Source organism: Littorina saxatilis, linkage group LG12, assembly GCF_037325665.1.
Source record: "Littorina saxatilis isolate snail1 linkage group LG12, US_GU_Lsax_2.0, whole genome shotgun sequence".
Lineage (NCBI taxonomy): Eukaryota > Metazoa > Mollusca > Gastropoda > Littorinimorpha > Littorinidae > Littorina > Littorina saxatilis.
The window spans coordinates 3,639,229-3,656,003 of NC_090256.1; the positions used below are offsets into that span (position 1 = coordinate 3,639,229).

At 39.0% G+C, this 16,775-nt stretch overlaps 1 protein-coding gene across 2 annotated transcripts in view; it reads left to right on the forward strand.

Moving 5' to 3' along the window:
• LOC138981079 (nicotinamide/nicotinic acid mononucleotide adenylyltransferase 3-like) overlaps positions 1–16,650 on the forward strand; it is a 70,106-nt gene extending 53,456 nt beyond the window's left edge. Inside the window, exons 8-10 of one of the 2 annotated variants that reach the window (XM_070353905.1) lie at positions 293–388; positions 7,468–7,714; positions 14,109–16,650. In XM_070353905.1, the coding sequence (XP_070210006.1) occupies positions 293–388; positions 7,468–7,714; positions 14,109–14,150 (385 nt within the window). In that variant the 3' untranslated portion in view covers positions 14,151–16,650. The remainder of the gene's footprint in view (positions 1–292; positions 389–7,467; positions 7,715–14,108) is intronic. The other variant, XM_070353906.1, reaches the window with a different exon arrangement.
• The last annotated feature ends 125 nt before the right edge of the window (positions 16,651–16,775 follow it).

Genomic DNA, 16,775 nt, shown 5'->3' on the forward strand with positions numbered 1-16,775 from the left:
GTAAAGACATGATAAAAAAAAGCATGCATCCAAGAACAACAAATATGTAAGCACTCTGATATAAAATATGTAAGCACTCTGATATAAAATATGTAAGCACTCTGATATAAAATATGTAAGCACTCTGATATAAAATATGTAAGCACTCTGATATAAAATATGTAAGCACTCTGATATAAAATATGTAAGCACTCTGATATAGCGCTCTGCCTCATTTGATGAAGATTCTGTTTTATTTAATCTATTTTAATCATTTATATAACTTTTTTTTGCGTTTCTTTTCAACCCACAGGCGAGCGTTGGGGCGAGGGGAGAGCGTCAAGTACTTGTTACCGGATCCTGTGATAGACTACATTCGTGAGCAAAGACTTTACGGAGTTCCCGACAAGTAAGGGAACCAAGTGCCTTGCTGTCCCTGGAATGTGTGTTAATTGTTCTTGCCTTGGATGTTGTCAGATCTGTGTCATTGGTGTGCCTTAACCCAGAGATTTGCAGTAAAAGGATCTTTAAGTGCCTTGTCAGTTTCAAAGTGGTACAGGTTGGAATTTTGTCATGCAGCACTTGGATCAAGAGATCATTTTATGAGGAATAATAATCGTATGCTTATCAGTATCAAAGTGATACAGGTCTGAATCTTGTTAATGTTATGTAGCACTGAGATCAAGAGATCGATCATTTTATGAGGAATAATAATCGTATGCTTATCAGCATCAAAGTGATACAGGTCTGAATCTTGTTAATGTTATGTAGCACTGAGATCAAGAGATCGATCATTTTATGAGGAATAATAATCGTATGCTTATCAGTATCAAAGTGATACAGGTCTGAATCTTGTTAATGTTATGTAGCACTGAGATCAAGAGATCGATCATTTTATGAGGAATAATAATCGTATGCTTATCAGCATCAAAGTGATACAGGTCTGAATCTTGTTAATGTTATGTAGCACTGAGATCAAGAGATTGATCATTTTATGAGGAATAATAATCGTATGCTTATCAGCATCAAAGTGATACAGGTCTGAATCTTGTTTGTAGCACTGAGATCAAGAGATCATTTTTATGAGAAATAATTGTTGTATACTTATCAGTATCTTTTTCTCTGTTTTGTTGATGGGCTTAAACTCACACGGTTTTTATGTGTATGACTGTTTTTACCCCGCCATTTAGGCTGTCATACCTGCTTTCGGGGGAGGTGTATACTTATCAGTATCAAAATGATGCAGGTTTGAATCGTCTCATGCAGCCCTGGGATGAAGAGGTTATTTTATAAGAAATGATAATTATGTACTGTTGACTGTGTATAAACAGATATCACTCACAAATCAGGTCAGAAAAATTAGAATTGTTGCAGAAAATAATCAATCAATAAAAAAAGCTTGAAGAAATTTGTTCAACAGTTTTGCATCATAACTGAATAAGATACAGCTATTGTGCAGGATAACGTTAGGTTAAAAGAATAGATATTCCTGAAGAATGCCAGGCTGGTGTAGAGGTTTTGTAATCAAGAACAGTCATTTAAACTAGGAAAATTCATCACAGGTGCATTCAGGCGATGAGTTCACTTTGAATTTCCTGCTACCATCTCAGGTTATGAAAATTGAGGCGTTACTGAAACTATTTATCATCAGTACACCGCATCAGCATTAAGGCAATGTGAGGCACTAAAATTACCAAAATTAAACTTGGAGAATACATGGAATAACTTAGTTTTTGACTCACATGCGAAGCAAAAGTGAGTCTATGTACTCACCCGAGTCGTCCGTCCGTCCGTCCGTCCGTCCGTCCGGACGTCCGTCCGGACGTCCGTCCGTCCGGAAAACTTTAACGTTGGATATTTCTTGGACACTATTCAGTCTATCAGTACCAAATTTGGCAAGATGGTGTATGATGACAAGGCCCCAAAAAACATACATAGCATCTTGACCTTGCTTCAAGGTCAAGGTCGCAGGGGCCATAAATGTTGCCTAAAAAACAGCTATTTTTCACATTTTTCCCATTTTCTCTGAAGTCTTTGAGATTGAATACCTCACCTATATATGATATATAGGGCAAAGTAAGCCCCATCTTTTGATACCAGTTTGGTTTACCTTGCTTCAAGGTCAAGGTCACAGGAGCTCTTCAAAGTTGGATTGTATACATATTTTGAAGTGACCTTGACCCTGAACTATGGAAGATAACTGTTTCAAACTTAAAAATTATGTGGGGCACATGTTATGCTTTCATCATGAGACACATTTGGTCACATATGGTCAAGGTCACTTTGACCCTTATAAAATGTGACCAAAATAAGGTAGTGAACCACTAAAAGTGACCATATCTCATGGTAGAAAGAGCCAATAAGCACCATTGTACTTCCTATGTCTTGAATTAACAGCTTTGTGTTGCATGACCTTGGATGACCTTGACCTTGGGTCAAAGTCACATGTATTTTGGTAGGAAAAATGTGTAAAGCATGTGAGTCGTATGGGCTTTGCCCTTCTTGTTTGGGTAGGTAATGAAGTGACTTATAAAAAGAAATGAAAAATTTGTGAATACTAATAGACATAGACTGCAACATCATATATTAGAAATGCATAATATTTGGCACAAAGGTACACGTGACTTATATCTACAATCATATAGAACGATATTTTGACAAAAGACTACTGTTGAATTTAAATTAATTTTTGAAATAAGGATTAATGAATATGTGGTTAGAAATTCATTAATCCTTATTACAAAAATTATTTTCAATTCTACTGTAGTCTTTAGTCAAAATGTCGTTCTATATGATTGTAGATATAAGTCATGTGTATTTTTGTGCCAAATATTATGCATTTTTGATGTATGATGTTGCTGTAAAACCGTTTCCTAGAAATTAAATATGGCTTGTGTTTCCATAGCAATGACAGTCTGTGCCCATTAGTATTCACATTTATTTTCGTTTATTTTAATAAGTCTCTTCAATAACTACCCAGAAAACTAGATTATTCCATGTATTCTCCAAGTTTAATTTTACTGCTGCGCATTGCCTTAAAGATGTCTTGATAATAGTATTTTAGCAGTTGCCATGGAGACTCGTTTCTTGGTTCAAGAAGCCTGTCCAGTGATTTTTCATTTGAATACGAATCATGCGGTTTTTATTTTTACCCAGAGCGTGTTGTCTTTATTATCAGTTTTGTTTGTGTTGCTTCATTTTTTTGTATCCTGATTATTTTGTAATTGTGTTTAAGGTATAGAAGAGCTGTTGAGCTCAGAACTCTCCACGTAATTTGATATTTTTGTTGATGAGGTGCTATTTTTAGTATGATTTTTTTTTTTACTCCTTCGTGGCAGAACCAGTCATGATGAATTTTGCATGAATTTTCATTTGTGTCATTTCTGTTCATACATTTCTGTTAACCCTTATGTCGTAGTCATACGCTCTTCTAAGAAATAATGATATGAGTTGTTCATTGTGCTTTATTCTCTCATTGCATTGTGAATCTGAACAGAATTAAAGCTTTTAGTGCCTGCAGTATACATGCCTCATGATTAAGCTGTGTTTTCGGGAAGCAGGTGTGGTCAAAGAATAACAATGGTTCATTTATGGAATGTTCATCGTTGACAGAACAAAACATTCACTACAACTTTGCCCAGTGGTCTTTCAAGTAAACGGACAGACAAGAAATAAAATTTAACAAAATAAACTGAACAATTTTCTTGAAAACATGACGACGTAGCTTAGTCAGGGGCTGCTGCTTCATCAATCTCAAGATGGTGGCCAGGATTTCTAGAAACTAAATTTACAAGGTGAAGATTATCCTGATGTGGGAGTTGTTGCAACGCATGCAGAGACAATCATAACTTTTGGGGTACATGCAGTGGTACCTGTGACATGAGACCACTCTGACCACTCTGACCACCCTGACCACTCTGACCCCACCCAAGAAAGGAAAACACCTGTATCCCCTTTATCGATTGTCTTTACAAAGATGGAGTACCTGTCATGGCAAGCCATCTGCAATGTAGGGACTCTTGGTTTCTCCCAAAGGTGCCCTTTCATCACAGGTACCCCTGGATTTCAAAACGATGAGAAGCACAGGAAGCCCCTTTGAGAAAGTAATGTTGAAAGTGTGCAAGTATGTGGGATCCATTGAACTGATGTTAATTCATGTTAAGGCAGATCTGAGAAGCTGCACATTTTATTTGCAGTAATGTATTTTCCATTATTGGTGTTGTTGACATAATGTGTGATTGTGTTAATTGTTTTTGTTTCCGTTTTAACCCAGTGATACATGTACCGCAATCCTAGCCATTTTTCTCTCCTCACTCGTTTTTTGCTGTCTACATGTAGTGGAGCCCCGTTTGTTGTCCTACCACTAGCTTCTTTAAATGTTATATAGTCTGAACGGCAAAAGTTAGGGACCGCCCTTGAAAAAACCAGGCCGTCCTGACCTGGGCCTCTCCAGAACGCTGTTGGTGGCCTGGAACTTCTGATACAGCCTGACCACGACAGAATGGGACACTCCAAGTCGTCTGCCCACTTCTCGCTTGCTTACGCCGTCTTGCAGCCATGCGATGGCCCGGGCTTTGTTGAAGGTGGTCACCTTTCGTCTGGGAGGCATAGTGAGAAGATGGTGGCTAGCGGAAAATCGCGGGGCCAGAAAGCCTAACTGGTGACAACAGTTCACTCTCAACACATCCCCCCTGCACGTGCATAACGGATTTTTCATCTTTCCCGCCCAGGCTTGCCCACGCGCCAGCATAAAAATGGTCCACTTTTTGCAGTTTGGCAGTTTCTGTCTCGTGCCCTAGCCAGGCCTCCGTGGATCCCGAGCAGTTTCCTGCTAACACAGTATTGCTCATCCACTGGTGTGTACGGCCTGACAGCCATTTGGTTTTATAAACTTAGGAACAATTAGTTTGGCACAGATGAAGTCAGCTGGTTTTTTCAAGGGCGGTCCCTAACTTTTGCCGTTTATAGTGTAGAACTGGACTGTTTGCTTGTTGGTGACATGTTAGTGACGGGTGTGTGTGTGTGTGTGGGACTGGGAGAGAGAGGGAGCTTTTTGCTTGTTTTTCGTTATCAGATGAAACAATATTTTGTTGAAGAAATAATATTTTGTTGAAAAAATAAATGATCTACGTTTGTAACTGTTATTGCCTTTGTTTTCTCTTCTGTACACATTTCAACATTCATTTTCTTGGTGCAGATCACAGTCGTTTGTATTCTACATTATTTGAGTATGATTCAGAAATATCTTGTATTGAAAAGTATTTGAACACGATTAATTTTGCTTTGAACAGTTGCTTTGATTGCATCAGTAGTACTGTGTTACTTTCAACTGAAACGTAAAGATCATGGTAATTAAAGGGAGCAGAAAGTCAAAATGCTGTGATGATTTATTTGAAGTAACTCTAAGCAGTCATTTTGTTCACAGCTGAGGTATTTTTACAATTGGCTGTAATTCTGGTGACAGCAGCAGTATATAAACTGAAGAGCAAGAGAGTAAAACAAAAAACCAGGAAAGGTAATTTATTGAAATGTTAAATCATAGACAGTTATTCAGACAAAACAAATACTTTTACAAAACCTGGTGGTTTTTGAAGTCGACAGACAAATAATAATGCGATAATGAACAGAAAAGGAACAAATACATCAACAGAGTGGTATTTTAAGTGGACAGACAATTAAATACTACATTCAGATAATGAATGAAAAGGAACCCTCTGACTACAGGCAGGAGGTAGATAGGTTTGTGGGGTGGTGTGAAAACAACTATTTAGAGCTTAATGTGGGGAAGACAAAGGAAATGATAATGGACAACAGGAGGGGGGAACATGTACACAGGGAGATAGTGATCAAGGGGGAGGTCGTAGAGAAGGTAGAGCAGTATAAGTATTTGGGGGTGATTATAGACAATAAGTTGACATGGAAACCAAACTCTGATGCCCTTGTGAAGAAACTCCACTCTCGCCTGTACTTTTTGAGAAAACTCAGGTCTTTTAACATCAGACATTAAGAAATCCTTCAGATGTTTTACACTTCAACGTGCAATAGTGTGTTGTACTTTGGCTCCGTGTGTTGGGGTGGCAACATCAACAAGCAAGACAGGGATAGATTAGATAAATTCATCAGGAAAGCAAGTGGGGTGGTTGGGAGGAAGCAGGACAATTTCACATCAACACATGAACGACGACTGACTGACAAGGTACAGAAGATTTTGGCTGACGACTCGCACCCACTCAGACCGGAATTTGACAGTAGACGGACAGACAGGAGCAACAGATTCAGACAACCAACTGCAAGATCCACACGCTACAGAAATTCGTTCATTCCATCTGCAATTCACATCTTCAATTCTCAGGTGGGGCGGTAGATGCTGGTGTTGTTGCTCTGATGCACGGGGTTAGTGTTCTGTATTGTTTCAGTATTGTTGATTTTGTTTTGCATTCTACTCTCTTAGACAATTTGTGATAACCGGCAAGGTGCTGACTTTCTTTTGTGCATTGTTGATGGTGAATGCATGTTAATTTATTTTTAATATACTTTCTCATAACCAATGTGCTATATTTTCTCAGGACAAAGAACAAATGTTTATTTTGAATGTTTTATGTATGTTATTATTACGGACACAAACGCTCAGCAATGTAATTTCTCTTTTAGAGATTAATAAAGTTATTGTATTGTATTGTATTGTATTAGAGGTTCTGCAAAATTTAAGAGCCTCACTCTACAGAGAATTTTTTTGAGCAAATTAAAGATGCCATCGCCTTAATTTTTATTAATGTTCAACTTTACAACATGATTGTATCGAAAACAAATATCCATTGATGAAAAAAATCTGTTCTTCCTAGTGAAATGTGCACAGTAGACTTACTTCAAAATAGGACTATAATCAATAGGACTATTATCAATAGGACTATAATCAACAGGACTATAATCTTAATTATTTCCATTTAACAGTCCGTCTTGTGTACGCGGTCATCACCATCATAAATCTATTTCATGTGAGAAAAGCATCCTTCCACTGGAACATGTCATGCCTAAAATCAACACAGCCTGGCTGTTTCCTGTACAGTTGAATTTTTTGATGAATTAATTTTGCAAATTGGTATTGGTGTCTCGATCCCAAGAAACTGATTCATAAACAAATTCTGACTCTGTATAGAAAGCAGCTTGGTGTATGTTAAAGTGTAAAGGATGATGTCAGGGGGCTGGGCCGCTATTGCGCGGGTCCGCTATTGCGCGAATCTAACCCTAACCCTAACCCTAATCCTAACCCTAAAGCCCACATAGAAGCCTGGGCAGATTTGTAGTGCTGAATAGGATGCATTACTTAAACGCCAAAGACAGTATCTTGAGTGGGGGTCCTTCATGTCGCCTCACCATCTGTAGTTAACTCACACGTTCTACGCTTTTTCCACAGAGGTTTCAAACATTCTCTCTTTCTCTCCCTGCTGCTTTGGATTGTTGCTTTGCTGGGAATTGGCTTGGTCGCAGTAAGTACATCAACCACATGATGCCCTCCCCGAACAGTGAAATCCTCTCTCCGGAAACGGAGGAAGACATGACAAGCTCGTCCTCGGGCGAGATCAACGTGGTTCTCAGGTCGTCGGCGGGGTCTCGCAGCTCTCGTTCCATGGACGCTTCACCATCGAGTCTGTCTGCGGACTGCAGATCTTCGCCCAGCAATAGAACTGTGGCCTGCATGACCGACATAGGGTCCTTGGTGCGGCGGGTAAAAAATGTACGGGTTGTGTATACTCCGGAGACTTGTGTGTGAGCTAAGGTGCTGCTTTGTATGTTTTTTGCTTGTGTGAGGCTTCGGGGAAATATGAGTACGAGTGTATATATGTAGAACTGTGAAACCGTCGTCATTTTACTTGTAGTAGTAGCAGATCTTGTCGCACTGGAGATCAAGCTTGTTTCACCAGGTCTGCTTAATGTTTTATTTCTTAATTTAAAGGCACTGTCCTTCCCATGAAAACAGTTCAGTTCTCGGTCTCAGATGTGTTGATACTTTTATACAGGACAAGTCCATCCCTAGACTGGGACACATACCAAACATTAATCAACATCCTGGTTGTTCTATGTGCAGAGTGGCAATTTTGTTATGAGTTGATTTTGTAGATGGACACCATCAAAACATTCCCTTTCCGCACCATGCTGTTGATTGTTGCTAATACACAATGTATGTCCAATTGGAGAAAGGTCTTGTCACACATAAAAGCCTGGTTAGAGGATGATGTGCGCTGAATCATTTACACGGGAAGGACTGCCTTAAAATAAGTTTCAGGGAAATACTTTTGTGTTGGCCACATTTCCTCTACCAAGGGGGAACTGTCCGAGTGTGAGAGAATGCTTGGTGATGGTATTTCCTCTACCAAGGGGGAACTGTCCGAGTGTGAGAGAATGCTTGGTGATGGTATTTAGGGACCGGAGATGGAACTTTCAGTCTTGGTGCTGGACTGACAGAGAATCAATCAAAATGGCGCGTTAGTTACCTCAGAAGCCATCAAATCTCGGTGGAAAGGAGATTACCTCGGCAGACAGCGTGGACTCTTGTGTTGCTTTATGCTTTTACCTAGACTGCTGAGGACTTTTTCCGTTGCTTTTTTTTCAGTGGGTTAGATGGATCAATAGTGTGCTGGCCCTTAGTGGTGCCAAGTCGCAAATCCTCTCCAGCAAGTAAATCTTCCCCTTCTGCCCCCTCTCTCCCAATCCCCCTTCTGACACACTTAGTTGATGTCCAAACTCTCATAATTTCCTCAACAATCTTCTTCTTCTTCTGCGTTCGTGGGCTGAAACTCCCACGTACACTCGTGTTTTTTGCACGAGTGGAATTTTACGTGTATGACCGTTTTTACCCCGCCATTAAGGCAGCCATACGCCGCTTTCGGAGGAATTTCCTCAACAATAACAAACATGAAATTGTATATAATCTTAAAAGCCCGAGTTGAAGGGCTTTTATTTTTGGGCTAGTCAAAACCAGCTTTGACAATTATATAGGTATAAAAGCATAAAGCGCTTTGAACTTCGGATAAGGCGCTATATAAATAAAGAGAATAATAAAAAAAAAATAAACCACAGCTTTACTTCAGCGGATATGGAGATTCAAGAAATTCAGGTCTGTTTATGAAACAGATACCACTTTCATACTGGTTACACTGAAGTGGCTAAACTGCCAAGGTCTCAGCCATTTTTGGTTTGCTTTTAAGTACATTGAATTGTGAATGATTTAGAAATTATTGACAGAAATTCTTGGCGAATAAAAAGTTTGATTTGTTATTTGTTTTAATGATAACTCAGTAAGTAATTACCAGGTACTCGTACATGTATTTGCGTCTGTACTTAAAAAAGGTACCCTACATTCCTGAGGCTGCATTGGAACTCTTTGATGAATGTCTTAAAACTTGATCATAATTAATCAAATTAAACACGAGACTGGTATGAACTTAGGTCTTAACTATATTTTTAGCATTTAAACCTTATTCTACACATGAACCATTTTCAGTGGATAACTCTGTTCTTTAGACTACATAAAGGTCTTCCAGTGCTCAGACATCTTCGGGTTCATCCCGTTGAACCTCAAGCCAGTTTTCTAGAACTGGATCAACATGCCACATGCAGTACGTTCCATCTTCTAAAGTCTGACTGACTACTGGGGAAGTAATGCCTACACAATTACTTGAGATGCATATCTGACATGATGAGTTTATATGCTGAATTTCCTAAAGTTGCAATCGCAGAGCTTTAAAAACAACTTGCTTGGCCTAGGCTTTAAAAGGGTTCAGGATAGCCCAGAGCTGTTAGAGATAAGGCTGTCCTCTCCATCCCAGATTTATTAACTTGTTAACTGCTGCCCCTCTCCCACACCTTGAACTCCCGTCTAAATCTTCCTCCCTCCTTGCTTTTTTCCATTTCCCCTTGCACCAGATAAGAGAAGCAGGCAGAGGGATTCTTTATTGATTTTATCGATCTTCAGTCAGGGCGTGGGAATCACAATTATCAGTTTGGAGGGGCGGTTTTACTGACTTTCTGAAGCAGAATCTGATAAATGCATTGTACAATACATGTACTGTGAATCTTGATCCGGCAAATCTGAAGATAAGTTACTGGCAAAGATTTGTAATGATAACCCAATTACATATTGATGCTGGAAGAATAATCAGCAGTCACATGCTGATTATGGACGGGAGAAGGAGTTTGTGACTGACAGCTGTCGATCATCTCATGAAATGGATGCCAATCAAGTTAGAGTGGAGGTATCCTTCGATGGAGAGTATCTTTTTATTAAATGTTCAGTGATCATGCTAGCCATTTTCCAAATTGGGTCTGTATATCACGCCAACCAATCACGTCAAGTTATGGTGAAACTTAGACCTCAACAAACGGGATAAAAAAGGAGGGAGCATATGATGATTTGTCAGATGACACCTTTATCCCAAATGATCATGACACTAGTCTTTTGCCCGTGAAAAATCTTCCAAAGAAAACTGTATTTGGACGAAAAACCTATGGTGCTGGAAGGTTCTGTTTACTGCCAAACATGTGTCAAAATATCCAAATTGCCAATCAAACTTTTTTCTTTTTCACTTGTTATTTTTTTCTATCACTGCCGGAGGTTGTTGTTCTCACAATAGCTTATTATATCCCACTGTGACTGGTGTTATGGTTTAGCAATTTACAACTGATTTATTCCTTGTTGGTGTTAGAACGTTTGAATTATCAGTAAAAGTCTTAGTTGCATTGTGTTTTGAAAATCAAAGCTGAGCTGCATTTATAGCGAAACTCGGCATGCACAATTTTGATGCTAAGAATTCATCACAAGAGTGACAGTTTGGTTCAGTACTTGGAGTACTTTGCTGTTCTAGTTTTGGTGCTAACTTTCTGTTCGAACAGGTTCTAGCATTATCATGACCTCAAATCAAAACAGCACAATGATGATCGACTGCTCTGCAACATTTTCAGTAATCTTTCTGTATTCGGAAGTGCAGTGTTAACATCTAGTGGCTCTCCTGCTGACTGTATAAAATGAAAAGGGAGAGCTGTTTTTCTTGACATTTTAAAATGTCTATATGTGCATGATCTGTTGCATCATTTGCTGGGCACTGCGTTATAGCAGAAAAGGCTATCAAATGATCGTTTACTTTCTTTATAGCAGCTGCCGGGTTTAGCCGGCTTCTACACAAAAACAGTACATGTATCAGATAACACGTAGAAATGGAGCTGCCAATGAAGCGATAGTTTATGCGGGCTCACAACCTGCAAAAACTGTGATCTGTTATCCGTTGAATGCAGGGATGAATTTGTGTCTCTGGAGATTTGCATAATGATTGGACCAAAGCATGTGTTCAGTTTTGTTACCTTTTGTTTTATATCAGGCAAGTTGTATGCATGTGCACGACCAAGTTGTTCATCTGATATATATATACAATGTATATATATAAAAATTCAAAAAGCTTCTTGTTTGAGTATCTTTTTGAGAAATGTGCTGATATTCAATACTTTGTTTTCTTTTTAATTATCAGCTTTTCTGCTGATTTTGATTTTAAATGAAATATGCTTGCTTTGCTTTAAACTGATGTCGGCATTATAAAGCTCACGCATGCACTGTAGAACTTTACATACTAAATTATTTGTTAAATTTTAAAGTTCTGCCACTTTGTTTTTGCCAACATTTCTGCAACAAAGGAGGATACCTGTAGCTGTTGCTTGCTGCGCTTTCACTTGTTTATTTAGATGTTCTTGCTTTATACATAGCATATTTTATTTTAAATAGAGCTGCACTTAAGAGATTAAAAGCAGACTGTAGGAATAGCATCTATAAATTTAATTGAATAGCGCCCCAAGGATTCAGGGGTTATTCTGCATTCCATTGTTGGTGGTGCTTTCATGTCTTTTATGTTAAACAAATTCACCTTTTCAGTTATGACATTTTGTAACTTTTTTTGTACACTGATCTCTGTTGCTTTTAGTCATTCAGCATTTAAGTTCTAAAATTTGCAACGATAAGCAGCATGTTTTTACCTGGAACTGTTTTGTTCTTGTTTTACTTTGCACAAATGTTGATCAAAACTAAGTTACCTCATTAATCATCAGTGTTACTTCCAGCTGCTGATATTCAGATGCATTTTAAATTGCTCTGATATTTCAAACCTGCTTTACGGGTGAGACAATCCCTTCATGAGCATGGCAAAATAATGCCAGAAGATTCACACACGAGTTATAATTATCCTTCACCATCATCAACATTCAGGTATCATAATGTTTTAGTTACAGATTAGACAGTAGGAATTAAGTGAAGGGGGTTGATGATATTTTGAAGTGTTTGTAAAAATGCACACACCTTACTGCTGAAATTTAATGCTGCGGAAATTAATTTTTAAAAAAGGTTCCCAGCAGACAACAGGCACAACATTTTAAAATCACGCTTGGATGAGGATGGAGAATGTTTAAAGTTACTGTTTTCACGTGCCATGTTTGGATGATGTCAACACCGAGTTGCCCAGTCAGCTGTCCACTTGGACACATACCACACAACTACAGCCTGGCTGCTTCCTGTGTAGGATGGAGAATGTTTAAAGTTACTGTTTTCACGTGCCATGTTGGATGATGAACACCGAGTTGCCCAGTCAGCTGTCCACTTGGACACATACCACACAACTACAGCCTGGCTGCTTCCTGTGTAGGATGGGAATTGTTTTGCTGATCTGCCATGTGCCATACTATGACGGGCACAGTGGCCCAGTGGTTAAGACATCAGCTTTCCATGTGGAAGGTTCGGGTATCGAATCCCGGACGCATCTAGTGGGTTAAGGGTGGAGATTTTTTTTCCCGATCTCCCGGGTCAACTTATGTGCAGACCTGCTACGTAAGCTGTTCTAAAAGTCCTTAGAATCTCATATTATCGCACAGCTCATCGTTAATTTGATCACGCCATTTTCTCGAATGATCCTTCAAGAGCTGCGATACACTTTAACAAACTGTAAAAATACCTTTCAAACACGTCAGCGCGAGTGTTTTTGTGGATACCCTCTATGACCCTCGCTAACTCTCGGACAGCAGCATCCAGGCTCTCGTAACGGGTTCCTCGGAGCTTTTCCTTTACATGTAAAACAGGAAAATGTAAGGGGTCAATTCCGAAAAATATAGTGAACGGAACATCAGGCAGGCACCCTAAGCTGTCAGAAATTCGATTGATTTTGAAGCTGTGGAAAATTGAACATTGCCATGGTGTAGCATCTACCCTCCACTACCATGATGTTTGGCTTTAAACACCATGGACAGGTAATGATGCATGTACCGCTCTCAGGTAACTGTACGCTGCTCCCCTGGTAGAAATGGGGCAATATGTCCTTCATTTAAAAAAAACAAAAACTTCTTTTTGCCAGTGTTTCGAGATGATAAATAGTTGATGGGGGTGGAGCCGTTTAGAAACATCCAAACGGCTGATTGATGTATATTGCCCGGTGTAAGATTGATAGACCCCAAGTCCCTATCGCCTGTAAAAACCTTCCAATAAGCCTTACACTCTCTTTAATGACACTTGGAGAGCATTTTTATGCAGAGGAAACTTCGAGATACATGACATTTTGTGACATCGACGATGAAAGATTGCAGTATGCATTCGTCATTGTATATATCATGAGGCATTGCCAGGAGCTTGGAGTCGAAGTACTTTCAGAAGACCCCTAGCCCTCGTAGTGACTTATCCCCCTTGGTGTGTACACAGAAGAACAAGACCAAGCACCATGGTAAAGGTCCCATAATCCATGTCAGAGTTCAGTGGGTTATAAAAACACCCAGCACACATCCCCCTAAATAGGAGTATGGCTGCCTAAATGGTAGGGTAAAACGGTCATACGCGTAAAAGAAAAAACCGCACATACAAAAACACAAGTGTATGTGGGAGTTGCAGCCCATGAACACAGAAGAAGAAAGGAAGCAGGCTGTTGGTGTGTGTATAAGTTCCATGGGCAAGCCTGGACACAGGTCTTTGGTGGTGTTCACAATGTTTTGCACACAAGCTCCTGTGGTTTTGCACACACAAAAAAGTATCTTTAAGCTAAATATTTGACCGAATAATCAGATGTGTGCTGTTCCGCCACCCACAGAAATCTATTTGTTGTCATTTGCAGTACAATCTCAGGGTTTTCCAGACAAGCAAAGTCCAGGATTAGAGCGCAGGCATCCAAATCTGTAAGGATCTAGGACACAGGAGGTAGGAATTCTCTCTTACCTTTCTTAGAATAATATTATCATCGTGATGAAATGTGGACATTATTTCATGGACATTTTTTTTACATTCATGCTTTGAACATTATGTGCGAACGCTGTGTAAATATTGGATCCGTTAATCTGAAATCTGTGATGAGACGTGTAGAAGGTGTTGCTGTTTGACTTCCTTCTGATACTTGTGCAAAGTTTGCATTATTCTTCATTAAAGTAGTAAGATTTATGTTTTGCTATGAAACACTCCTGTACACAAGTGTTAATACACACATGTACATGTATGTCTTTCCGTACATCAGCACATGCATACAACACACTGTAAATCTTAAGCTTCTCAGTTTGCTTGTCCAAAAAGTGTGCTAAGCTTTACATTTGTTAATCATGCAGTCAACTTCAAAGTTCTCCCATTTTGCCTTACCTCTATTTGGTTGATATTGTTAATGAATCCTTGTTATTGTTTCCTATGAAAAGTTATGATTTTTTCTCATGCATAATGGCTTGTACCTTTTTGCACCCAGTTTCCCTCCACTGTTAAAGATTTATATGTGAAGCCGAAGAAAATGAACGAAACTATGAATTATGTTGACGTTGATTTAGTTTGAAACTTGCATGTACATTGTACGCTTGCTCTCTCAGACACTGTGTGTCGTTGATCTTGTTTTTATGCTTGTGTGAAGTACATGTACACAGAAGCCTTTTGGCTCATCAAATAACTTGCTTATCTAATGAAGGTAAATTCATAAGTGACATAGGTACATGCTGCTAAATTAATATTCACTGACAATTAAACACATTTAAGTTGAAGCTTTTAAAGGTACTGAACTTGTCAAATCCAGGTGCACGTAGCCCCTGGGGCTTTTAGTCATACCTCAGGCAGCTATCCGTTAGAAGAACTATCAAGTTTCATTAACTTGCACCCAAAGAGTCAAGAACTGCAATTTTTTTACGAATTAATTTCGTACTCGGACCCGGCTGGTCTTGACCTATTTTTGGATCTAAATTTAGATCAGGTAGATCACCACATCATGCACAAAAAGACACGTCACTAGCAAACCATGTCAGACGTCATCATGAGTTTGTGTAAAACAAAATGGAGGCCGGAATCACTCAGTTGAATCGAACTCCGACCAAACACCACGTAATAACTAGGTTAATTTATGCACTCGCGTGAACAAGAAACTGTCGAGCTTCACAGATGTCGTCGTTGGGTAGATTTGGGTGTGTTTCACTACCAAAGGAGGATGTTTGAACTGTAAATGCACTCAGCTGCAGCAAAAACGCAAAACGAAGGCTGTGAGCTGCACTGTGCCTTTAAGATTATAAACACTGCTTGTTTGAACGCAGCAAAAACACCGCTTCCTCAAATGATTTACAAAGGAAACAGTAATTCAGCTTTCATACAATAGCAAATTGTTATTAAATCATACCTTCTCAATAAGTCTCGACTTATTGCAATCCCCCCCGCGGGTTAGGGGGAAGAATTTACCCGATGCTCCCCAGCATGTCATAAGAGGCGACTAACGGATTCTGTTTCTCCTTTTACCCTTGTTAAGTGTTTCTTGTATAGAATATAGTCAATGTTTGTAAAGATTTTGGTCAGGCAGTGTGTAAGAAATGTTAGGTCCTTTGTGCTGGAGGCTTGCGTTCTCCCGGTGAGGTGATGTGTTGTGCTGCGTTGCCAGCCCCTGGAGCAATTTTTTGATTAGTAATTTTGTGAACAAGAAACAATTAACAAGTGGCTCTATCCCATCTCCCCCCCTTTCCCCGTCACGATATAACCTTGAACGGTTGAAAACGACGTTAAACACCAAATAAAGAAAGAAAGAAAGACTTATTGCAAGCACAAAACAAGAAGTATAGCTAAGATAAGAAGAACATAATAGCTCCTGTAAGTTCATTCAGTTCTGTGAGACATTAATTGCTTTGATCCTACATTGTTGAGAATGTGTCGGACTGAAACTAGATTTTAGTACAGGCATTTAAACAATGTATGGCCCTAGATGACACTCAACATTGATTAGATGTATGTGTTTACATGTGTATCTTCCCCCAGTTGAAACTCAATAGTGATGAGGTGTATGGTATTACTTTAACTTGTGACAAATTATTGTCTTCTATTGACTATTCTGAAATCCACAGACTCATGTCTGATGAACTGGTCATTATATTGTCTAAGAGCTTATTTATTCTGTTGCGCCCATTTCAGGGAAGATTGTAGAGATCAATATGTTTGTGCAATAGCATCCTTATGTTTTGAGTTATGTTTGTTGTCACAGAGTCCCTTCTTTTTGTCAATTAATAATTCATCCTTTAACTACATTTATCGTTTAGAAGATAGTGCTTAAATGAATGGTTATTGTAAATAGGTCCATTACAAATTTGACAGTTGTTAAATTTAATTACATCTGTTTCTGTATGAGACATATACCTTAATAAATTGTGGCTGTATTACAATAAACATATAAAACAAAGACAACAACTGCAGTAAGTTTTATTCAACTGTGTTGTTCAACAAAACAAGGTAATAATAGGCTGACAAATGAACAGAAACACTCACACCACTCCCTCCTTTC